Consider the following 25358-nt stretch of genomic DNA (forward strand, 5'->3'; position numbering starts at 1 on the left):
GCCCAATCAGCTTACAGCTATCCTTTAGTAGTCTATAAAGTGAAGCTGATTGGTTGCTATGGGCAACTTCTCCACTACATCTCTCTAAGGTGTGATGTGTTTCCCCCACAGTGTTTTAGCATAAAGTATTGGATAACTGAGCATGACAGTGGCTAGTATATTTGGCTGATGGCAACCATTCTTCAAGACTTTATACAAGACACGGGGAGCTGTACTAATCCTTGGCAAGAGACAATGAATAAATGAAAAATGACATGAGCTGGTTTGTACTTTCTCTCCACTTTCTCTCTCCAAGACTTGGTACATCTACCTCCTACTGTTTGTGTGGCGAAAAAAACAATGACTTGCCCACCTACCATGTAGCCAGTCCTTGCCCTTGTGTTGTACAGCAGTTGATAAAAAAGGTACATGTCACATATATTGTCAGTGACATCAAGGAGATCCAGTCATTGGACCATAGACATTAGCTCAGTGACACAGCACTCTCATAATTGATTATAAACTTCTGTATTTGTAATAGGAAACTCAGTGATGTAAAAGTGATGTCACCCTTAATTGGTGTAACACAAATTTGAATTAGGAAGACTTCCCCTGTTACACCAAAGCAATGATGCTTTACAAAAAACGTAGTTTTCGCGTAATGGGATCACCTCCCCCTTCACTTTCATGTTGCACTGGACATATCCATGCTATAATAGGGTGTCCATGTTTCCTGAGGTTCTAAATTTACAGTCTGATAGTGATTGAAGTATTAGAAATAATTCTTATTAGAAATAATTCTGTCAAGGCCAACAGCGCACAAAATTGTTCTGTCATTAAGAAAGTATCTTTAGTTATGAAGGTTGGTAGCAGTAAATTAAGGGGATGTTTGGTGGTAAAGTCAAAGTTGTTTGTGTTCTGGGTGAGGTCCAGTGTCATTGCTGCTGTGTCTGTTGGTATTTAAGTGTTCGGAGTTCTGTAATTCCTAATAATGCTTTTTATTCTTTAGGGGTTGTATGGCAGTGTGATTGTAGCAGGAGGAAATACCTTGGTACAGGGTTTTACAGACAGGTTGACCAGAGAACTCTCACAGAAAACACCACCGGTAAGTATAAGTGTGTCCTTTTGGGAATGAGTTTGTTGCAAACAGAATATAGTATGAATGATAACTATAACATACAGTCAGGTGCATAAATATTGGGACATTGACAGAATTTTCATATTTTGGCCTCTATTCACCACCACAATGGCTTTGAAATAAAACAAACAAGATGTGCTTTAACTGCAGACTTTCAGATTTAATTTGATGGTAATTACATCCAAATCAGGTGAATGGTGTAGGAATTACAACTGTTTCTATATACTGCCTTAAACTTTCTGACTGTCAGTTATATCTATCCCTGCTGCTCTTTCTTAAACCCTCAACTACCAGGTGTGTAGGGGTTAATTATTACTTCATTTACCTGTATTTGTGAAGTGTGTCACATTGCATTATTAGCTATATGCTTATTGTGTGCTGCTGGCTATTTCTGTGTCTTCTAATGGCAAGGATAAACAATTGTTATAAATCTACTCACCAGGCCACCTTACCAGCCCCTGTCCAGGAGCCACCTTGGGTGTTCTCATTATACCTGGTTATGACGCAGCTAGTGCATCGCTTATCAGCCCCCATGCTGCCTTCCACTATGGGGTACCCACAGCTATTATAGCCTACTATGTCGGTACCCCTTAGGTATCCTCCTTGGACGGATGTTTATGTTCAGAATATGGCTCAAACGTCTGCCGCCTCTCAGCAAAGGTTCCAGGCGGATAGACCGTTAGCCACCAAAGCACATAGGCAGACGTATGATGTATCATCCTCTCGGTCTACCCAGCTTTAGGATTCTGCTGCATCATCTGAGGAGGCAGATGATACACAAGGTTCTCTCTTCGAGTCGCACTCTGGCGGGGAGCACCGTCATTCAACAGTGGATGTTCCTGCTTTAGGTAGGGCGGTTAAATCAATTCTGAATATTTAGGATGATGGACCAGCCCCTAAGCCTAAAACCCTGATGATTAAACGTCAAAAGGTGGTTAAGGCTGAATTCCCTAAGTCAGAACAGCTCACTGAGCTCATAGGGGAAGCTTGGGGTACTCCTGGCAAACTGTTCCAGGTCCTAATAAAACTAGCGTCTTTTTACCCTCTCCCTACTAGGGAGCCTACAAAGTAGGAAGTCCCTCCCACTGTTGATTCACATGTGGCACGCTTAGAAGCTCTACGCTGCCTTTACAGTCTACATCCTCAAGGATACCACGGATAGAAGACTAGAAACTTATCTCAAGTCAGTCTACTCTCTTTCTGGCGCTATCACTAGGCCAGCTAAGGCTATCGAAGAATGGGCAGAGGCACTGGAAGTGGGAAGATGACGAATACTCACGGAGGAATTACTCTTGAGGTCAGAAGGTAACCTTCACATATGAGATGTTTTAATAAAGTATTGGGGCGTGGATCAACATTGGGCGCACATCCCATAAGTCCACAGCGGTATACACCGCAAGCCCTATACCACTCCTGGACTAAACAAAAATACGTTGATTGTACTACCTCTTAAAGACAGCAGGACATTGAACTGACTTCTCTTGGATTTTACACCATTATAACTGAGTGAGTAAAACGCTCAGGCGTATCACTCTGTAGTAGCACAGCCTAAACTGCAGCAACAGGGGCTAATACACCTAGTGATTACACACAGAGCGGTATCCAATTAGCCCCGAACATTGTTCGGGCGCTAATTGACCCCCGGGATTTTTCGCAGATTATTCCCGAATTTTCCATCTCTCCCTCCCTATCCTATTATTTTGGTCGAAATAATAGGTTAGTTCACCAGAAAACATATAGGTTCGCGAGCTTATTGCGGCACCTATGTGTTTTCGCCCTTTTTTCAGATGAAAAAAACAATTATTGTGGATTCTTTTTTGGGACACATCGGGTTCCCCCCCCCCCCACGATAAGTGCCGGCGTCAGGCCGACTTCAGGGCTAATTGGGTAACCCCGGGCGAAGTAATTACCCCCCACAGTCTTGTGTTTGTTGATTGTTATATGTTATAGTGTATATCAAATGCACAAAAGTGATTAATTGTATATTGTATACCAGTATTGAGTTCTCATAAAGTTTACATTTGCACTTGTTTATATATATATATATATATATATATATATAATTTATAATATAATGTAGAAAGGGAAAGGCGGCACTCACAGGTCTGATGAAATGAAAAAATCATACTTGACAACTGTCTGCCTTGTTCAACGTTTCAGTCTCGCATGACTTTTATCAAGAACACAATGAAAAAAACAAATACATATACCTTTTATAGTGGAATGTCCAAGGTGATTGGTGCAGTGTAATGCTCCATGCTGCCGGCCGGGGGCCAGAGTCTGACATCATCACTGTGCGTCAGACACTCAGGTATCACCCAGGATAAAGCAGTCTGACGCCCCCGGTGGATAGGAGGAAAATGACCACTGTACATCGTGGATATGTGTGAATAGATAGTGAGGCACTGACATGCAGTGCTAAACATGATGAAATGTCAACATCGTGTCGCCATATATAATGCAATTTGCAAGGTGTGGGTCAATGCCCACACATCAAAAAATTGAAGAAACAAAGTAACAAAATACAAATCGCTCCTATAAAAAGGACCATAAAAACTCCACACCACTGTGTTCCTTAATAGTGAATGTGAATAAAGTGAAAATGTAAAACTATTATTCCAAGTGGAAAACAAATAATAATAATATATATACAAAAGATAATAAAAAATGAAGAAGATATAGATAAAAAACTAAGTATATAACCATACCGTTATATATAAATGGCAAGTGTACCATCGAAAGGATCCTAAACAGAATATATTGGTGAATACATCTACCAAAACATGTGCATCAGAATAGGTATATGACGTAAAACTACAAAAACATATACATGTGTGCCACAGAAATATAAGGAAATTAATGACTGTAGAATACATCCTAATAAAGAAATGTAGCTAAAGAATCACAAAAGAAGATTTAAAGCAATATAGTCTGGCAAATACTAATCCATGGTATACAAATATGACAACCGTGATGCTATGAGAAAAAAAGCACATGGAACACAGGAAGACCCAGCAGAGCTAAACCCAAAAAGGTGCTCAGGTAATCACAAATATGACAAAACATGAACATGTGCATAAATGCAAAGATAACTTTGACCACCAAGAGAACATACAGATGACTCAACAGTATTAGATAAAATCAATTAGAACATTTTTTTTTACAAAAAAATATTGTACACAAAATGTTATTAAAAAGCTCCAAAAAATTGAAAAAGTTGAATATTCTTATAACTCCAGATGTGCACAAATGTCCAAACAAGGAAAAGGCCTAACCAGGAGATAAGCCAGAATTCAAAGGGAACATCTGTGACACATCATAACACTCTCCTGTGTGCTACCTGGGTATATAGGAGACTTCTAAGTAGTACTTACAACACCGGATCTTCCCTGAAGGTCTCCCATTCAAGTAATAGTCAGGCCCAACACTGCTTGGCTTCCAAGTTCAGCTGAGATTGGACAAGACCAGTGTGGTATGGTTGTAACAAAATACAACATCTCCCCCAGGGCTGCACAGTGATAGACAAGAGGATATTATGTTTTTGTATCCGTCCCTGTACGTGTCCTGGAATAATGTAACTGGTAAAAAAATATATAATTGCATACATATGTGCACATTATGAAATAGGACTGAACAGTCACATGAAGGCACGAATCTAGAAGATAATATGGAGCTCACAAGAAAAAGATAGTCTCGTTTAGTCCAAAAGGAGTAACCGTATTCAATCTATGAATAATTGTAACAACCGCTTCTCACGGTCTCCACCTCCTCTTGTCCATAGGCACAAAGTCAATGATTTTATAGGATAAGGTTGCTAAAGAACGTCTGTTCTGCTTGAAATGACGAGCGATCGGCTGGTCCACTTCTTTTCCCGACAAAGCTTGTCGTATGGCTGTACGATGTTGAGCCATTCTTTCTTTGAATAGCCTGGTTGTTTTCCCAATATACACCAGACTACATGGACATTTGATCATCTATACCACGTATTTACTCGTGCAAGTCAAAATGTCTGATGGGGAACCGTTTGCCAGAATGAGGATGTGTGGTGTGATTCCCGGGATCCATATAACTGCAGGTAGTACATCCTGTACATTTATAACAGCCTGTTTTTTTTAGTTAAAAAGTGGGTATCCTGGGACGGAAGTGATTGAGAAATGTCATTGTGCACCAACCAGTCCTTAAGGTTCTTAGCCCTCCTATTGCACATCATGACAGATGAATCATTCAAAGATTTGATGTTGGTATCCGTGTTAATAATCGGCCATAGATCTTTAGTAGTGGTATTGATGTGGCGACTCAGTGTTATGAGTATTAGAAAAAAACATAATTTTTTTTATTATAATTTGTTCTATTTTTCTGAGTACAGATCTGTTCTTGAGTCATATTCATCACTTTAGTTTTTGAACCTTCCAATTCTTTTGCAGTGTATCCCCTGTTGATAAATTTTTGTATCAGCTGATCAATTTCAAATTCAGCTACATTCTTATCTGTGGTGATTCTTCTGATGCGTAGAAACTGGGAAAATGGTAATCCCTTCTTCAGAGAGACCGGATGGTGGCTCTGGGCATGTAACAGAGTGTTGCAATCAGTAAGTTTATGGTAGACTCTGGTTTCAAATCTGTCTCCTTTCCACTCAATTAATACATCCAGAAAATGCACAGAGATAGAACTGCATTCAAAAGTGAATTTAATAAAGTCGTGCATAGAATTGATCTGTGTCATGCCTGACACAAATTCCTCCTGTGATCCTGACCATAAGACAAATATGTCATCTATGTACCTAATGAAAAATTTGACATGTTGAAAAAGACTTGTCAAAAAATAAATAGTTCTCCACATTAAACATGTAGATGTTAGCAAAGGAGGGGGCCACGTGTGACCCCATTGCACATCCACGTAGTTGAAGAAAAAACTGGTTATCAAACATGAAAAAGTTCCTGGTCAATGTTTTTTCTAAGAGGTTAAAAAAAAAAATGGAATGTGAGGACCGGTATAATCACTGTTATTTTCAAGAAAATATTTGACACTCTGCAACCCCTGTTGATGTGGGATGCTGGTGTATAGTGATACAACGTCAATGGTACATAGGACTAAGTTAGTTGGTAGGTCCCGCATGTTGTGCAATTTTTGTAGAAGGGTGTTAGTATCCTTAAGAAACGTATGTTGTTGCATGATCATAGGCTGGACGTAATAATCTAAAAATATAGAAATGGGGCTGTATAATGAGCCTCTCGCTGAAATTATGGGTCGTCCAGGTGGTGATTGTAAAGATTTATGCACTTTTGGAAGTGAATAAATCAAAGGTACCACAGGTTTATCCACAAGTAAATTCTTTCTAGTGGAGTCGGAATCCAATTCCTAGAAACAGCTTCTAAGAGTGTGTCGTCTAAATCAGCTTTATACAGTATTGATGGATCTTTGTCCAATTTGAGATAAACCTCAGGGTCTAATAGTTGTTTGTATAATTCATTTTTGTAATCTCCCATTTTTTGTATTACAAGGGCACGCCCTTTGTCCACAGGGCGGATGACGATAGAGGTATCCCTGCTGAGTGATCTCAGTGCCAGCTGTTCGTCTCTAGATAAATTATAACGGATGTTAGAACTTAGTTTTTTAGATGTCTGAAGTACCTGATAGTCCAATAATCTGGAGAAAGTTTTAATAGATGGGTTATGTGACTGAGGGTCAAAAGTGGAACGTTGTTCGGTTGGTCCTTGTACATACGTTAAAGTGTTGTCTTGCGTGGAAAAAAATCTTTTAATTTGATGTTTCTAGTAAAACGCCACAAATCCTTCTTCCGTTCAAAATTATTGAATTTACAGGTGGGTACAAAACTTAAGCCTCTGTTGAGAAGTTTCTTTTCCACTTCAGAGATTTCTCTACTGGATAAATTAATTATTGTGCTCTCCTCCTGTACGATTTTCTTGTTCCTCTCCCCCTGCTTACCACGTCTCGTGTGGGACCTCTGTCTTTTGCGGCACGGGTGGTAACTCCTAAAGGGGGCCTCTGTGTGATGGTGTTATCTGAATTATCTTGATCACTTAAGGAAGAGTTAGCTCCACTGGAAATATCACTATCCAATTGCCATCTTTGGGGTCCTTGTCTTGTGCAGGGGAACCTGGAGGACCTACTTCTGCCAGTAGCCCAGGATTACACTCTCTGTTCTTGGTAATCAAGATTTACTTTATGCAGTTTTTCCTTTTTTATATTTAATCAACTTTTTTTTGTAATCAGAAATCTGATTAGTGAGTTTCTCCAGCCAGTTCTGAGTAGAATCGCTGGTTAGGTGTGCTTTATGAGAGGATTCAAAGGTGGTGATTTTATCTCTGATGCTACCCAATTCTCTGCTGGACTCCTCAATTACAAGTAATATGAGGTCTAAGGAGCATTTGTAAGGAGTGTTTGGCCTGACTAGTACTTGAATGGGGGACCTTCAGGGAAGATCCGGTGTTGTAAGTACTACTTAGAAGTCTCCTATATACCCAGATAGCACACAGGAGAGTGATATGATATGTCACAGATGTTCCCTTTGAATTCTGGCTTATCTCCTGGTTAGGCCATTTCCTTGCTTGGACATTTGTGCACAACCTTTTTGGGTTTAGCTCTGCTGGGTCTTCCTGTGTTCCATGTGCTTTTTTTCTCATAGCCTCACGGTTGTCATATTTGTATACCATGGATTAGTCTTCACCACAGACTATATTGCTTTAAGTCTTCTTTTGTGATTCTTTTGCTACATTTCTTTATTAGAATGTATTCTACAGTCATTCATTTCCTTGCATTTCTGTGGCACACATGTATATATTTTTGTAGTTTTATCTCATATACCTATTCTGATGCACATGTTTTGGTAGATGTATTCACCAATATATTCTGTTTAGGATCCTTTCGATGGTACACTTGCCATTTATATATAACGGTATGGTTATATACTTCGTTTTTTTATCTATATCTTCTTCATTTTTTATTATATTTTGTATATATATATTATTATTCTTATTTGTTTTCCACTTGGAATAATAGTTTTACATTTTCACTTTATTCACATTCACTATTAAGGAACACAGTGGTGTGGAGTTTTTATGTTCCTTCTTTTTATAGGAGCGATTTGTATTTTGTTACTTTGTTTCTTCAATTTTTTGATGTGTGGGCATTGACCCACATCTTGCAAATTGCATTATATATGGTGACACGATGTTGACATTTCATCATGTTTAGCACTGCATGTCAGTGCCTCACTATCTATTCACACATATCCACGATGTACAGTGGTCATTTTCCTCCTATCCCCCGGGGGCGTCAGACTGCTTTATCCTGTGTGATGCTTGAGTGTCTGACGCACAGTGATGTCAGTCTCTGGCCCCCGGCCGGCAGCATGGAGCATTACACTGCACCAATCACCTTGGACATTCCACTATAAAGGTATATGTATTTGTTTTTTTCATTGTGTTCTTGAAAAGTCATGTGAGACTGAAACGTTGAACAAGGCAGACAGTTGTCAAGTTTGATTCTTTCATTACATCAGACCTGTGAGTGCCGCCTTTCCCTTTCTACATATGTAAGCGTGTGCTCTATTGAACTTCCACCAATGCAAGTAATTTATTTTGCACTTATTTGGAGTGCCAGCCATTTGACATACACACACACACACACACACACACACACACACACACACACACACACACACACACACACACACACACACACACACACACACACACACACACGCTAAATAAATTAATATATTTTACCCAACATCGCTTTCATTATTTTTTGGCTATAGGGTGTGCTAAATGTCCCTTAAATAAACTCAGTTATACTATCAGTGAAGTTAAGTAGTGCCCTCACCCCATTCAGCAGCAACTGGATCAGCCTTCACCTAGGGTTCAGCGCAGTCCCTTTCCCTCCCTTGTTTTAGCACTGGAAGAGAGCCTGCCATCAGACGCTATCGGAGAACAACTGCCTACATCTCCCATATTCAGGAAGCGCCTCTTATTTGGGAAAAGCTGCGTTGGATACTGGACTCTTGCCTCTAAGGCATCTGCAACCTCTGTAGGACACTGGATCCAAGAAGGCACTCAAATCCTTACTCTTCTCTGTCCGGCGGAGAGTTGGACAAAATTGCGGCAGCCTCAAAATCTGCCTTTCTGCCATCAGCAGCTGCCCCTAAGCCTAGGCTGTCCTCTTCTCTGTCCTTTCGCCCACAGGGTAAGGCAAGGGGACAGTTTTTTCCCAGGTAGTCTAGTTCGCTCAAGACCACCAAGCCACAAGTTAAGCAGTCTTGGTCGACCAGACGTCTGGCTTCCAAGTCGGACGACAAACCCTCCACCTGATGGGGCGGGCCTCCTCCTGGGGATCCCAGGATGGCAGGTCGACTTCTTCAATTTTCCAACTATTGGCGTCAAACAACAACAAATGCGTGGGTCCGAAAAGTGGTCTCTCAGGGGTACGCCCTCATCTTCCTGAAGCGTCCTCCCAGAATTTTTATTTGTACAGGTCCCCCACCAGACCCTGTCAAGGCCCTGGCCCTCAAGTAGGCTGTTCACTCCCTGCTGCGTTCAGCTGTGATAATGCCTATTCCTTTGGCTCAGGGAGGAACTAGTTTTTATTCCAATCAGATTTATCAGAGTGCCCAAGTTCTGCATGGAAATTCTGATCAATTGTCCTGGCATTGGAACCTGGGGATTTCATGGTTTCTCTGGACAGTCAGGATGCATACCTGCATGTACCTATTACTCCAACCCACCAACGGTTCCTACGGTTTGCTGTTCTGCACCAACACTACCAGTTTTAGGCACTGCCCTTTGGTTGTGAACAGCCCCTTGGTTCTTTACCAAAATAATGGCAGTTATGGCAACCCACCTCAGGCGCCAGGAAGTCAGAATCCTGCCAAGGGTTTCTCTCGCTCTGTGGTCCAGACGATGCTCAGGGCGCGTAAGCCTGCCTCCACCCGCATCTATTAGAGTTTGACACTCTTCCTTTCAATGGTGCTCCTCCAGAGGCTATGACCCTACAGTTTTTAGGGTCTCCCGGGTACTTGCCTGTATCGAGGCTGGGTTAGACCTTGTATGAAGTATGAGTAGGGGATGCACTAATTCGCTGTGGTCAGGCTGTAATTATAGCTGCTGGGCGTAGTGAGGGCACTACGAAACCTCGATAAGGGTACATATGGAAATGGTGAAAGTGGACACCAAGCGCATATAATAGCCTGAGACCTCTGGCTATGAGACTGAATCCTGTGATTGGTAACTATATAGACAATTAGCAGCAAAAATAAGTATAATAAATAACTTAAAATGATGTGCTATAATACGAAGCAGGATATAAATGATCAAAGATAAAAACTTGTAATACAGTAGATATCTAAAATCCTATGAGGAGATTAAAATTATATAAACGTGCACAACGTGTGTCTGATACAAATACATTTATTAGAAGCAGTCTGGATAAAATTGAAATATAACATTTAAAAAAAATGTAAAAAAGTAGTGAGGCAGTGTTACAATTAGTAATCCTATAAATACATTAAAGTCTCAGGACAAATGTACAAATAATGCTCAGTTGATGTATGGAGGGACTAATACCGGTATATAACATGACATATAAATACTGGTAGAAAACCACAATGTAAGTGGTGTGCAGAGTGATACGCTAGAAGTGTTTTACTCACTCTGCATAAAGGGTCTGTAGAGGTGCAGATAGTCCATGTTCTTTTGGTTTAGACCTTGGTCTCCGCCTGGCCTCCCTTAGAATTCAGGTTTCTGCTCTGTCAGTCTGGTTCCAGTGAAGGATTGCTCCGCTGCCTGATGTTAGAACATTCTTTCAGGGTGTTCTCAGTCTACAACCTCCCTTTGTCCCTCTGGTAGCTCCGTGGGATTTGTCCTTGCTTCTCAGAGCTCTACAGGCACCTCCCTTAGAACCTCTGGGTTCATTAGACCTCAAGTGGATGACAGCGAAGACGCTCTTTCTCCTCGCTATCTCCTCTGCCCGCAGGGTATCTGATTTGGCAGTGTGCTCCTGTCGCTTTTTCTTGTTTTTTCACCCAGAAAGAGCTGTCCTACGTACCAGGGCTGGGTCCCTCCCGAAAGTGTTCTCTGTTCCATTTGAATGAAGAGATTGTGGTTCCGGCCTTCCAGTCTTTGGATCTTTCTGCAGGTGAAGTCTCCTTGGATGTGGTTCGTGCTCTCCGGATCTACGTGGATCATCCAAATTCCATTAAGAAATCAGATTCTCTTTGTATTGTATGGCTTTCACAAGCGAGGCTGGCCAGCTAACAGACACACTCTGGCTCGTTGTCTCCGCATGACAATCTCTCGGGCCTACACGCAAGCCGATCTTCCTGTTACATCTCATTCTACTAGGTCTGTGGGACCCTTGTGGGCTGTTCGACCTGGCGCTTCTGCTGAACAATTGTGCAAGGCGGCCACGTGGTCTTCCATCCACACCTTTCTCAGGTTCTACGCCTTTGATACCTTTGCCTCTCAGGATGCTTCCTTTGGCCGTTGGATTCTCCTTTCTGCTCAGGAGCATCCCCACCCTTAGAGGAAATTGCTATGGGACATCCCTATGGTATCTCTGTGGATCCCCTATGGACCCTGAAGAAGAAATTAAGCGTTATGGTAGACTTACCTTTTGTTAACTCTATTTCCTCGAAGTCCATAGGATCCACAGGGCGCCCACCCTGATGCACCTGGCCTCATTGGGTATTTTTTCTCTTTATCACTGATTCCTTCATCTTCTGCGGGAGAGTTTCTTGAGAGTAATGTTCTTCTTGCTCCTGCCTTGGGCTTGTTTACAAAACTGTGCCTATGGCTGGGGGCGGGGTATGTGGAGGCAGCCCTGGGCATCCTAGGAGCTAAAGCTTTAAATGTTTGGTGACCGGATTACTCCAACCACACACCCCTATGGTATCCTTGTGGATCATATGGACTTAGAAGAAATAGTTAACAAGCTACCATAACTCTTAATGTATAATGCCAGAATATTCCATTGCGCTTTACAATTGGGACATTTGACCTCATTGCCAAAGCGTTATCACCCACAATAATGCTGCTCACTCAATGTCTTTTTGTTTATCTTTTCAATACCATTCTGTGTATACTCGACAGTTTCCCTGGAGATCAGCAGTTTGATATACTCAAAACACCCTTTCAGGCACCAACAAGCATTCTACATTGTCGCCTAGATAACATTTTGTTTCCATTTCTAATGTTTGGTTTGAACAACTGAACTTCTTGACCATGGCTTTATGCTTTTAGGCATCGAGTTGCTGCCACATGATAGGCTGATGAGAGAAAATGTATATATTAAATTTATACACACATCAGCCATAACATTTAAACCACCTGCCTGATGTTGTGTAGGTCTCCCTCGTGTCGCCAAAATGGCTCTGACCTGTTAAGGCATGGATCCACTAGACCAGTGGTTCGCAAACTCTGTCCTCAGGACCTCACACAGGTCACGTTTTGCAGGTTACAAAGCAGCTGCACAGGTGTAATCATTACTCACTGACACATTTTAAAAGATTCACAGGTGGAGCTAATTATTTCACTTGCGATTCTGTGAGGAGACCTGGAAAAAGTGCACTGTTTGGGGTCCCGAGGACTGAGTTTGAGAACCTGTGCACTAGACATCTGAAGATGTCCTCCTGTGGTATCCTGTTATCTAGCCAAAAGTCACTGCCATCAGGGAACACTGTTGCCCTGAAGGGGTGTACTTTGTCTGCAACAATGTGGTATGTGTCAAAATAACATCCACATGAATGTCAGGACCCAAGGTTTCCCAGCAGAATATTGCACAGACCATCACATGTCTCTGCTAGCTTGCCTTCTTCCCATAGTGCATCCTGATGCCATCTCTTCCCCAAGTAAATGACAAGCACACATCTGGCCGTCCACATGACGTAAAATAAAATGTGAGTTATCACACCAGGCCACCTTGTTCCATTACTCATGTGCCCATTGTAGGTGCTTTCGGTGATGGACAGGTGTCAGCATGGGCACCCTGACTGGTATAAGGCTTTTCAGCCACAAAGCAACAAGCTGTGATGCATAGTGTTTTGACACCTTTCTATCATAGCCTGAACTCTTTCAGCAATTTCTGCTACAGTAGCTCTTCTGTGGGATTAGACTAGACTGACTAGCCTTTGCTCCCCATGTGCATCAATGAGCCTTGGGCAACCATGACCCTGTTGCCAGTCCCCATTTGTCCGTTCTTGGACCACTTTTGGTACGTCCATTTTGGAGATGCTCTGACTAGTTTAGCCATCACAATTTGGCCCTTGTTAAAGTGTCTCAGATCTTACGCTTGCCCATTTTTCCTGCTACCAACACATCAACTTTAAAGGTGAATACACATTAGACCAGGGATTCTCAAACTCTGTCCCCAGGACCCCACATTAGGCAATATCACGCTTGATCCGGCAGATCGGGCCCACATATTGTCGACTTTGGCAAGTGTGTACTCACTATGTTGGCCCATGCACACTCCCGCAGGGTCGTTCATCGCATCGGCAGATTGGCCAACCATGCTGCTGAATCTGTCAATGTGATGAACAACCGCATGCATTTGGATGCGGCTGGTGAACAACATATCATGCTGTCCTTCACCAGATCATGTGGTGTGTACGGACCGTCTCATCATGAGTCAGCTGGGTACACAGGTCGTCTAATGAGTAGCCAGCTTAAGAGATGACTGTTTACTTTCTGTTTAATATATCCCATCCCATGAAGGTGCCATTGTAATGAGATAATATTCCCTTCACTGGACAGTGGTTTTAATGTATTATATTCATACAGTTTGTATTGTTCTTTTTATTTCAGAGCATGAGGTTAAAGTTAATTGCAAACAACACAACAATAGAAAGGAGGTTTAGCTCGTGGATTGGCGGCTCTATCCTTGCCTCTCTGGTGAGTGGACATTGTTTACGTGACTATCTTTTGGCACTGAGAAAACTAGGGGCCGGATTCAATTAGTCGCGAAAAGCTACAGTTTGGGAAAAACTTTGTAGGTGCAAACTTTTGGAAAAAAAAAATGTGTATCGTGCAATCCTATTGCAAGAGTTTTCTCCATAGACAAAAACTGGCGAACTGTTTCACCATCTCGGAGCAGGTGAAAAGTTGTGCAAAATCCCAATTTTTGTTTAAAACTGTGGGTACTTGGTTCAGAACCAGTTGGACAACCCCCTTAATGAAAAATTAGGAGAAATGTTTTTTTTTTTTTTTATTACCTTAATATGGCTAATAATGACATGTAAATTTTGGCTGAAAAAATTAAGTGTTGGAAAATTGGGTTTAAAGTAGTGGGTCTGGTATTTTGAGGTGCTCTATGGATAGGACATGTGTTTTAAACATTGTAGGTTGCTGTACCGGGTGTATTTTTAACATCATCTTTTTTTTTTTTTATGCACTTCTTGACTGCTGCATTTATTTTATCCAAAAAATTGCTTTTTTTATTATTTTTCCTCACTTATTCAAATGTGCATATAACAGCCTTTTGTCAAAATTTAAGAATCCCAAATACTTTTATTAGGTCCACTAATACACCTCTGAAATTATTTCCTATGTCTGTTATCTATTTTAACCACTTAAATGACTATTTTAGAGAGTTTTTTGGAAGAAAAAAAAATTGTCAGGGTTTTTTTATGACTGAAATGGGTTTCAAGAACGTGTATTTAAAACTTATCCAACACGATTTTTTTTATCCTTTTAACGACCATATATGATAAAAATTTTGTATGGTATACTTTAGTGATGGCCATCGATGAGTGCACCATCAATGACCAATGGTTTTGAACCATCATTAGAAAATCATTGATGATGCAGCCATCGATGGTTGGGTTTTGCGCATGTGCAGAGCGCGACCATCGGGCCTGCACCACCAATGTTTTAACATCTGGTGCTGCCATTGATGGGGAGGCATCAGTGATTGCCATCAGGCACACGCCATCGACCGTTATACACCATTGGTGGTTGATGGCTGTCCCTAGTTTACTCCGCATTAACTTTCTTAAAAAAAAAAAAAATAAATTGTCCCCAATATGTCAATCAATAAGTATCGATAATCGATACTATTGCTGACAGCTAGGGCTCTGCTATATATGTCTATGGAAGGCCATCTGTGGGTTATCCATCAATGGCATAAAAAAGCCTCTATGGTGAACCATCAGTGTTTACCATCGATGGTTCACCCTAGGTGCTTTTTTGTACCATCGATGGTTTGAACTACTCAATGGCCACCGCTGTTGGGGGCACGGCAAGCGGATCAAAAATCGCAGGCCGGGGCTTAGCGGCCGCTGGGGCAGAGGCTAAGCTCTGTCTCTCCAAAAAAAGTTACGAAAATTAATAATCGGCTTACTCATCCATAGATGGTGGAGAACCATTGGCTCTCTGCCATCCATGTCAAACCCAGCGGCCATCGACAGTTAACCATCGGTTTACTATCGATGGTCATACCTAATGTCCCGGCAGCTGCTTCCACCGGTTACTCGCAAGGGTGCAGGCGCTAACATCACTCCACGGTGGCTGCTTCACTCTGCAGCAGCCACGTAATAAAAGGGGATCGGGCGCACACTCTCCTTCGCTTCTGGCGGTTGCTTCACTGCAGCCGCCGGGGAATCGCATGGGGGCGTGGATGCTGGCAGGCCTCACTTCCCTGCCGGGAGGGGGGTATCCTAGAATGCAGAGGGGCCGGCAGGTGCCTCTGAGACTGGCGGCTGGTGGAAAATTGTCTTCCGGCAGCCACCCACTGGGCATTTGACTGGTCGCATCAGATGCGATCATGTCAGGGAAAGCCCAGCCTTGTGTGGTCGCATCTGATGCGACCATGCCAGGCAAGTGGTTAAAGGATACAGATAGATTTCCCCAAATTCACCTGTAATTTCACTGGTTACTCCATGAACAGTTTTCGTGCATTTTCGCTCTTTTGTAATTGGATAGTGTGAAAACCGGGAGCGCTCATAGACAAAAGACGCAATAATATCGCACCAAAACACGCAAATTGTGAGAACTTCTCTGATAAGTTTTTGCCTTTTCACGTCTAATTGAATTCCCTGTAGGTGCAGGTTGAGTAACAGTTTTGTTTTGTGTTTTTATTCCATGGTTAAAATAATTTAGGAGAACAGATTTTACATGTAGTAAACATGACCATGAAGAAGTGTTCTTGGCCCAGTCATCAAAAATAATCACGCTTATAACTGGACTAAGATACAAAAGCAGAAGTAACGGTTTCATATATGGTAGTAACCTCTTACACTAGATAGAATGCATTGTGGAAGTTTACTTTATAAAATAGCATATGTCTGTTTCCATCTTGATCTACAAGTTAACTAAAATTTAGGATTGTACAGCACTCTAGATAGAGTTTATTGCATATATGCATAATATTCCACCCAGTCACGATAGTGGTAGACTTGTCACAGGATCACCTAATCATTATGGCCCAAGGAAAAAGTCACTCAGACTCCAGATGGCTTTAAAACCTTGGTCTCTGCTTAACTTAAAATTTAGTCTGTTACGCAACACAATGTAACATAGCAAGAACTTCTGATGCCCTCCCCCCCAAAAAAAGCTTATAGGGACATTAACTAATGTGTTTGTGTGTATATGTAGTCATTATTCCATTCTTCTCACAAACCAGCGTTACAGGATTACTTGGTCAATATGGAAATAATTGCACACTAGGATAAGCCTTTGTAAGACCTAGATCTGTGGAAGCTGTCTCCAGACTACACCGCAAACAAAGATGTAATTACAGTTTTGGTTCTTTATAGAAATTATCACCTTGCTTATGAATGAGGGCACATGGCACAGGACAATATGTAAAATGGAGAAACCTTCTTGGTACTTCAGAGGACCATGGGTTTGTTATTGGTCTTTCTACTTCAGGGTCCATAGGGTATCCACAGGATACCTTGGGGTATAGGCGATGGCGGTAGTCATCGGGCACCACAGAATTAAATTTTCACCCTCCCAGGATGCACTTGGGGTCCCTAATCCTATACCCCACCCCCTAGTCAAGGCAATCCGTTTCATTGGTGCCCGGCCAGGAGTCGGTTCACCTTTACAGAGGGGGCCTTTTACAGCCCCTGAAGATTTTTTACAACGCAGCTGTGGCTGCACATCTAGAGTAGTACAGCATGGACAGTCTGTACAGACGTCCATGCTGTCGCTCCTTCACCCTGCCGGACCAGAACGTCTGTAACGATCCGGGGATGCTGGTGGGCTAGCGGTGACCCCGGGCCGCCTGGACTGTGGCCGGATCCAAGGGGACAGGTAAGCGGCGGGTCCCACAGAGGGTGCCTGCCGGAAAACACAGTCCTGAGTCCCCAGGCAGGGGGCTCTCTGGGGACTGGCTGCAAGTGGAGTCAGGTATTAACCTGCGTTTCCACAACTCCCAGGGACAGCGGGCTGCGGCAGAGCGGAAAAGCTCCAGCATCCCTGGGGTTAAATGCATGCCAGGGGAGCGCGCCTTCCCTGTTCACAGTTGCTGCCTCTCCCCCTGCACAGTGCCTCTCCACAGCGGTTTGGCGGGCTGTGTCAGCGCTCCTCCCCGGGCTCGCCTCCTCTCTGCTCCTCGGCGGCCATTTTCTCTGGAAGTGACAAACGCTGCTGGACGCTGATACTGGTGGCATAGTGGTCCGGGCTCCCCCGCATACCTCTCCTGCTATTAAGGTCAGAGTGTGCAGCACTGTTTCCTACCAGGCTCTGTGTCTGAGTAGTTGATCACAGTGCTGATAGTGCAGGGATTTATTTCTGCATTGATGTGACTTAATGCTAGCGCTGCTGCCTGTACTTTAACTTCTGACTGTCAGCCATTTTACTATCCAGGTTCTTCCTCTGCTAAAGCCCTTGCGGTGCTTTGTTGCAGGGTGTTCATTTCCTCACCGTAAAAATATTTGTCTGTGAGGGGAGTCACTTACACTCCGTTACACTCATCATGTCTGAGAGTGAACGTGATTTTCCTCTCCAGCTAAAGTGTACCACATGTAATTTACTAATAGCGGAGGGTGATGGAAACACTGAGGCTTTATGTAGGGCATGTTATCTAATGTCATGCCCGATTTCTGTCACCGCCTGTACAGGAAGCGCCCTGGGCTTGTTTTGCTAAGGCACTTACAATCCTTGTGGGCCAGCTGGTGACGCCCCCTGCGTTTCCCCAAATGGGGTTATCACAGCAGTCGGTAGTGTCATCACCCATGCAGGAGTTTCCCAGGCAGCTGATGGTACCCCAGTGTCTTCTGATTTTGCCCCTCCAGGTCTCGCAGGAGCCTGCATAGGTGAATTCATTGTCCAATGCGGTACAGCACCTGACTGACAGCTTACAGGGGGAGTCATCATTGCGGCCTTCAGTGTCTCAGACGGCTCAGTATGATAATGATGACATGACGTCTGATGACGGTGAGATTTTTGACTTTTCAGACCAGGAGCCCCTTCGTACTAAGGAGGTGGAGTCTAAGTCTAAAGTCTGTATACCTGGCCTTATACGGGCAGTCCGTGTGGCCTTGGTTATTGAAGATGATGATCCCCCCCCCCCGTGGCCAAATCTAAATATGCCGCCTTTAAGGATATTAAAGGTGATGCCACGGTATTTTCTCTATATGGTCAGTTAGTGAATCATTTAAAGGAGGCGTGGAAAAATCCGGGTAAGCGGTACCAGCCTCAAAAACGTTTGGCTTTTGCATACCCTTTTGTGGATAATTTTTCCAAGTGGGAAACCACTGCACAGGTGTATTCTCATGTAACACACCTAGTGAGGAGTGCTACGTTGCCCGTGTCTTCTTTAAAGGATGCTACGGATCGCAAGGTGGAAATATGCCTGAAATCCATTTATTCCCTTGCTGGGGGGGCTTCCAGACCGGCTATGGCCGTGTGCTGGGTGGCCAGAGCCATGGAGCTCTGGGCTGATAGCTTGGAGGCTTCTCTGGACACTGAATCATCACCTGAGCAGGTGGAGTTGGTGGGTAATCTCAGAGACTCCGCCCCGTACATTAATGAGGCAGCCTTGGACATGGGTCTCCTCTCTTCCAGAATCTCCTCTGCAGCAGTGGCGGCTCGCCGCACCCTATGGTTGCGGTCTTGGAAAGCGGACACAGATTCCAAAAAGGGATTGGAATGTTTGACCTTTAATGGACAGGTAATGTTTGGCCCAGATCTGGACAAAATTGTGGCAACTCTGGCAGCAGCTAAGTCTGCGTGTCTGCCATTGGCTACAGTTCCATCAGGGTCTGGTACTTTGTCCTTTCGGCCTTATAAGGCCCAGGGTAAGTCCAAAGTGCAGTCCTTTCCTCGGCAGTCAGGGGCCAAGAAATCTGCCAAGCCAAAGAAGCAGGCTTGGAGTACAAGACGTCCTACTCCCAAGTCGGATGATAAGCCCTCAGCCTGACAGGACGGGCCTCACCTTGGGGGAATCCCAAAGTAGGAGGCCGGCTTCTTCAGTTCGCCCAGTGCTGGTGTCTCACCACCACGGACACTTGGGTAAGAGAAATGGTCTCCCAGGGGTATGCCCTCTCCTTCCGGCTGAGGCTCTTTCATGTCGCCCTCCCTGGTTTTTCATACTGATAGGGCGGTGCTTCGCACTGGTTTTCTACTTAAAGGTGGTATCTAGTTTCCACATTAATGAGGAAATCATAGTACTGGCCTTTAATTCCCCAGACCTCTCTGCTGGTGAGGCCTCCTTGAATTTGGTACGGGCTTTAAGGATTTATGTTGACCATACCAGTTCATTTAGGAAATTCATTTAGAGTTTGTCCTCTATGGTTTTCATAAGAAGGGTTGGCCTGCCACTAAGCAAACTTTGGCAGGATGGATTCGCATGGCGATTTCTGAGGCTTGCATTCATGAGGGCCTTCCTGTACTATCCTCTGTTAAAACTCACTCTACGCGGTCTGTGGTTCCTTCGTGGGCAGTTCACCATGGTGCCTCTGCTATTAAGCTTTGCAAGGCAGCCACGTGGTCTTCTGTTCACCTTTTGTGAGGTATTGTGCATTTGATACCTTCGCGCCTCAAGATGCTTCCTTCAGGTGGCGGATTCTCCTTCCAGCACAGGAGCGTCCCCACCCTTAAAGGATATTGCTTTGGGACATCCCCAAGGTATCCTGTGGATACCCTATGGACCCTGAAGTAGAAAATAAGAGATATGGTAAGAACTTACCCTTGTTATCTCTCTTTCTACGAAGTTCATAGGGTTCCACAGACTTTCTTCTCTTTGTTCTCTTCCTCCGGCTTGTTACGTAAATGATTGCCTTGGCTAGGGGGCGGGGTATAGGAGAGGGACCCCAGTGCATCCTGGGAGGCTGAAAATTTAACTCTGTAGTGCCCGATGACTACCGCCATCGCCTATACCCCAAGGTATCCTGTGGAACCCTATGGACTTCATAGATGTAGAGATAACAAGGGTAAGGTCTTACCATATCTAGTATTATAATTCAGTGCAGGCCTTTAAAAATATTTATTAGTTCTCCATTCCCCTAAATAAACCATGAGAGGGTCCAATAACTTGCCAAATATAACTAAGCAAGTAAATCTCCCCCTTCCCGTCTTCTCTGTGCTGTAGACAAGTGAAGAGTGCTGATGTTCTGGGATGGAGAGAAGGGGCTGGGGGTGATGGAGAAACAGAAAGGTCTTGCACAATCTCAAGATTTTAGGATTGCTGCTTCTTTTTATAGTTGTTCTCCCAAGTCTCCTCACTCCTCTAGACCATTAGGGTGTCATTGGTTGTATAGAGTCCTGCTAAGTTCAGATATTGGCAGATTGGTGCTCTATTTGCAGGAACATAGTAGAGCAATTGGTGGGAAGAGCTGATTTAAAAAAAAACAACATTTAATTGTACATGAATAGAATAACTAATTTGTTAACAAGGAACGGTGAGGTGGTTCCCTCTCAATCTAAGTTTTCTATTCTCTTCCAACAGGGAACCTTCCAACAAATGTGGATATCAAAACAGGAATATGAAGAAGGAGGGAAACAGTGTGTGGAAAGAAAATGCCCTTAGTATCTTCCAGGCCACCGCACGGTTCTTGTGACCTTATCTGAAATAGCTTTAGAGTACTCAGGAAACCGACGGACTTCTTTTGTAGTTAATATCCTCCTGTATTCCTTTAACACCTCAATAGATGTTTGGTTATCACATTTGCATTAATTGCATTTGTTTCCAAGCAATAACCTCTATTTTTTAAGCCTCACATGAAGCTTCCCTTTTTAGACAGACTCCTTTTTGTAAATGCAGTTTCTGGCAACGTGAAACACCATAAAAGTAGTAGATCGAGAAATATAGGTATTTGTTAGAGCCTGCATTCTAAATGTTGTTGTTGGTTTTTTTTTTTATATATATGTAAAATATTTAAAAAAAAATAAAAAAGCTAAGTGAAACAGCAGTTTTTATATTTAGCATTTTGTTATGTTGAATGATTGGATTATTAAAGTTACTGCCTAAATAAAACTTCCTACTGGTATGTTTTTATTACATATACCAATGTTACAATATCCACTTTTATATAATGGTGTTAATGCTGGCTATGACAGTATGTTGTGTAAAATGTAACATTTAATTAGAAACGAACTGTTGTCCTTGGAATTGTCTGAATTTTATCCCCTTTCTCCTGTTTATTTAGAACAAGGGTGACACACTATATGATTTATTTAGAAGGAGGGGGCACACTATAATTTATTTAGAACAAGTGAGCACACTATGAATAAAAGGGAACACACTATGATTTATTTAGCATAAAGGGGACACATTACGAATTATTTAGAACAAGGGGGGCACACTGATTTATTTAGAATAAAGGGGGCACACTATGATTTATTTAAAATAAAGACTGGCACTCTGATTTATTTAGGACAAAAAGGGGCACACTGAATTATTTAGAACAAAGGGGGCACACTGAATAAAGGGGCAAACTATGATTTATTTACAAGAAAAAGGGCACACTTATGTAGAACTAAGGGGGCACAATATGATTTATTCAGAACAAAGGGGGCACACTTAATAGAGGGCACACTATGATTTATTAGTACAAAGGGGGCACAGATTTATTTAGAGCAAAGTGGGCTCTATGAATAAAGGGGGGCAAACTGATGTATTTAGAATAAAGGCACGCTATATGATTTATTTAAAACAAAGGGGGCACATAGTTACACTTAATTATAAAAATGTTGTATTCTATATTTAATATACACTATTGGGATAATAGAAAGGGAGGTTTCATGCCTCTCTTAATGGCAGTTGCCCATTTTAAATCCGTTACATATTGGTAAATTCAGTGGTTTCGGGGAATAATTATTAGTTATCTGGTCCTAGAACTGATAATTATAACTTCTTATTGCCACTCACGGCAGTAAGAAATTAATCATTGATCGGATGTATGAAGTAAAGCCCAAGGGTCAAAGGCTCCGAAAGGAGCCCATCCATGCGGTGTGCCAGAAGGGAAGGGACCACTAATGCTAAACCTTCACTTTTCCATCGAAAACCATTCTGCGTATACGCTAGTGGTGAGTACTGGAGAGGAATCCTACGGATTCCTCTCCTGGTACTTTTTGCGGAAAGTAACCCATAGTCTACAAAAGCTACTGCATCTGGAGATGGCATTAGCTACAGGGGCCAAGCTCTGGAATGCATTGTATTCCGGAGATTGGTAACTTCAGCAAAAAAGCAGCCCCCATAGAAACCTTGCAGCTCCAATATCTGCTGCAGTCAGCTGTACATACATTCAGGGGATACTTAATATTTGCAGGCCCCATAGACCCCACAAAAAATATCACCTGTTATATCCTTCCACACTAAATACAGATGGCTTTACATATAACGGTAGGAATGAAAGGAAATAGATTATGAATTCCATTCTCTGAAACAATACAAATTATTCCCTTTGCCACTAATGAATGCAGAAATATATATCTGGCACCTATATCCTTTGAATTAACTAAATTGTCTGTATTTGTTATCCTTCAGTCAGTCTTCCGCCCCATGGTCCCAGCACTATCTACCTGGAGATGAGGACTGTGCTGGAAAAAGAAAAAAAGCTTCCCTGTTACATCTTCATAGCCCCAGAAGGCCTCTATTAAACACCTTTAAGTCTGGGTTCCCATTTTCATGATTTTATGCTATTGTGACAGGGAATTCCTTTTTTATAAGTTTTCATTATACTCAAGCAAATTGGGGTGTATATTTTGGTATTGAAATTGATGGCTGTCCATGTTACATGCATTAGCTAGGGAATGCCGGGAACTAAGTAGGCCACACACTTTTGAAAATTGTTACCTTTACAGAGTAATGACAGGACAATTAAACAATTATTTTTTCCTGTTGTTTTCTAAGTACAGAGATAACGGTTGTGTGTGTACAAAATCTCGGCTGTTATAAGGACAGGAACAGAGGTACTCTGAATCCCCCCTAAGATCTCAGACGAGAATTTATTTTGAATTAGACCCCAACAGATCTCCCCAATTTTATACCTAATAGTACCCTATGCAAAGGACTTTAATAAATACAATAGCAGTTAATATATAATAGAATTGCATTTCATGGGATAGCTATGTTGTTCATGGCATGACACAGGTCCACCAAACTGGAACTAGTGCCTAATGATGTCTTAGGAACCACAACAGTCTTTGTGGTGTAAATAATGTAAGGGATCCATATATGGTGTTCTATCCACCTTACATTGTTATGGTGCATACACACGATCAGATTTTTTCTTCAGATATGGACGATAACGATTTAAAAATCGTTCAGTCGTTCATATCTGAAGGAAAATCGTTCATATCTGACAAGCCTGAACGATGGACGATCAACGATGCGCGTTCCCGTTTGTCAGATAACGATATCTGACATCTGATGGGTTTGCAGTCAGACTTGGACGATTCCATTCATTTTAATGCAGTCAAAAATCGTTCAAATCGTTCAAAACTTTGGTCAAATCGTTCAGATCGTTTAATCGTTCAGTCGTTCATCTGACAAATCTGACAAGTCTGACAAATCTGACCGTGTGTACGCTCCATTACTTGTATATTAGGTCTGATGTTCACTGGAGAATTGTTCTCAGCCAAATAATAAAAGGAGACAGAAACCTGAAGATGAGCACATTATGCAGAAATTATAATAAGACTCCAACTTGGGTTTTACCTTTTCCTGGCAGTATGTGGTGTCACAGTGACTACCTATTATGCCTGGAGAGAGCAGCTTTGTCTACCTCCACACTGCTCTATGGGCCTGATTCAGACCAGTCGATGGTGGCCCAGTGTGCACGCGAGCCCCGGAGCGAGCGCAAAAAGCACTCGCTCCGTGGCTCACTACAAAAGGGGCGGCTGTCGAAGTTGATCGACAGCTCGCTCCATTTTGTAGGTGTGGTGGGGGGGGTGGTTTCACAAACTGAGGCGTTCCCATGCGAGTGCCTGCAGTTTGTGGGCGGCCCCACTGACATCACCAGTGATGTCAGTGGGAGAGCTTCTGGCTCTATTAGAGCCAGAAGCTCTCTGGGGCTTGCGGCCACGAGACCCTACCACAAAGGTCAAGACCATCGCGACCATCATCCTGGCCGCTCGCAATAGCTGTGGGTGGTCACCCACAGCTATGCAAGCGGCCAGGAGGCCGCTCCAAAAAAAAAAAAAAATGCTGATTCAGAGCGAGCGCTCTTTCAGAGCGTCAGTCTCTGAATCAGACCCTATATCCGAACTTTCATTTAACCTTTAATCTTTATGCCCAACACGTTTCCTAACCACTATACATCACCTCCTACTTTCTCATAATGCACCTACCATTAAACCTCATGAAATGGCTTGGCAGAATGACACAGTGGAGACTCTTGAACAAGATACATGGTTGTGGCTTAAATCCAGTTTAGCTGGATTGGCTTATTCGATTCTTAGCCAGGAAAATGCATTGAAAATGTATCTAAGCTGCTGTTTGGTTAAACAGTGCTTACACAGAATATTTCCCTCTTCCTCTGAGATGTGCTGGCGAGTATATAGCCATTTAGTTACCTTATACAAAATGTTCTGGACGCGCCCTATATGGGCACCCACACATGGTCTAGTGCACAGGTTCTCAGACTCTGTCCTCAGTACCCTAAACAGTGCATGTTTCTTCCTCCATAGCGGACACAGCTTTACACTGGGTATATGTTGGTGGGATGGAGCCTGGGCACCACACAGTTAATGCATGTAGATTCTCAGCCCAAATTCCCTCCCCATACCCCCAGCATCTCCGTTTTAGTATTGGTGCCTGCAAGCATGCGGCACACTGTGAG

The 25358-nt window shown here is 42.8% G+C and overlaps 1 protein-coding gene and 1 pseudogene across 1 annotated transcript in view; one reads left to right on the forward strand and one right to left on the reverse strand.

Moving 5' to 3' along the window:
- ACTL6A (actin like 6A) overlaps window positions 1-21544 on the forward strand; it is an 89420-nt gene extending 67876 nt beyond the window's left edge. Inside the window, exons 12-14 of the mRNA XM_088452439.1 lie at window positions 989-1084; window positions 13936-14022; window positions 21023-21544. Coding sequence (XP_088308565.1) covers window positions 989-1084; window positions 13936-14022; window positions 21023-21103 — 264 coding nt within the window. The 3' untranslated portion in view covers window positions 21104-21544. The remainder of the gene's footprint in view (window positions 1-988; window positions 1085-13935; window positions 14023-21022) is intronic.
- LOC148538772 (5S ribosomal RNA) lies at window positions 4485-4603 on the reverse strand (annotated as a pseudogene).
- Window positions 21545-25358: the final 3814 nt, after the last annotated feature.

Source organism: Taudactylus pleione, unplaced genomic scaffold, assembly GCF_031769625.1.
Source record: "Taudactylus pleione unplaced genomic scaffold, aTauple2 ptg000037l, whole genome shotgun sequence".
NCBI classification, from domain to species: domain Eukaryota; kingdom Metazoa; phylum Chordata; class Amphibia; order Anura; family Myobatrachidae; genus Taudactylus; species Taudactylus pleione.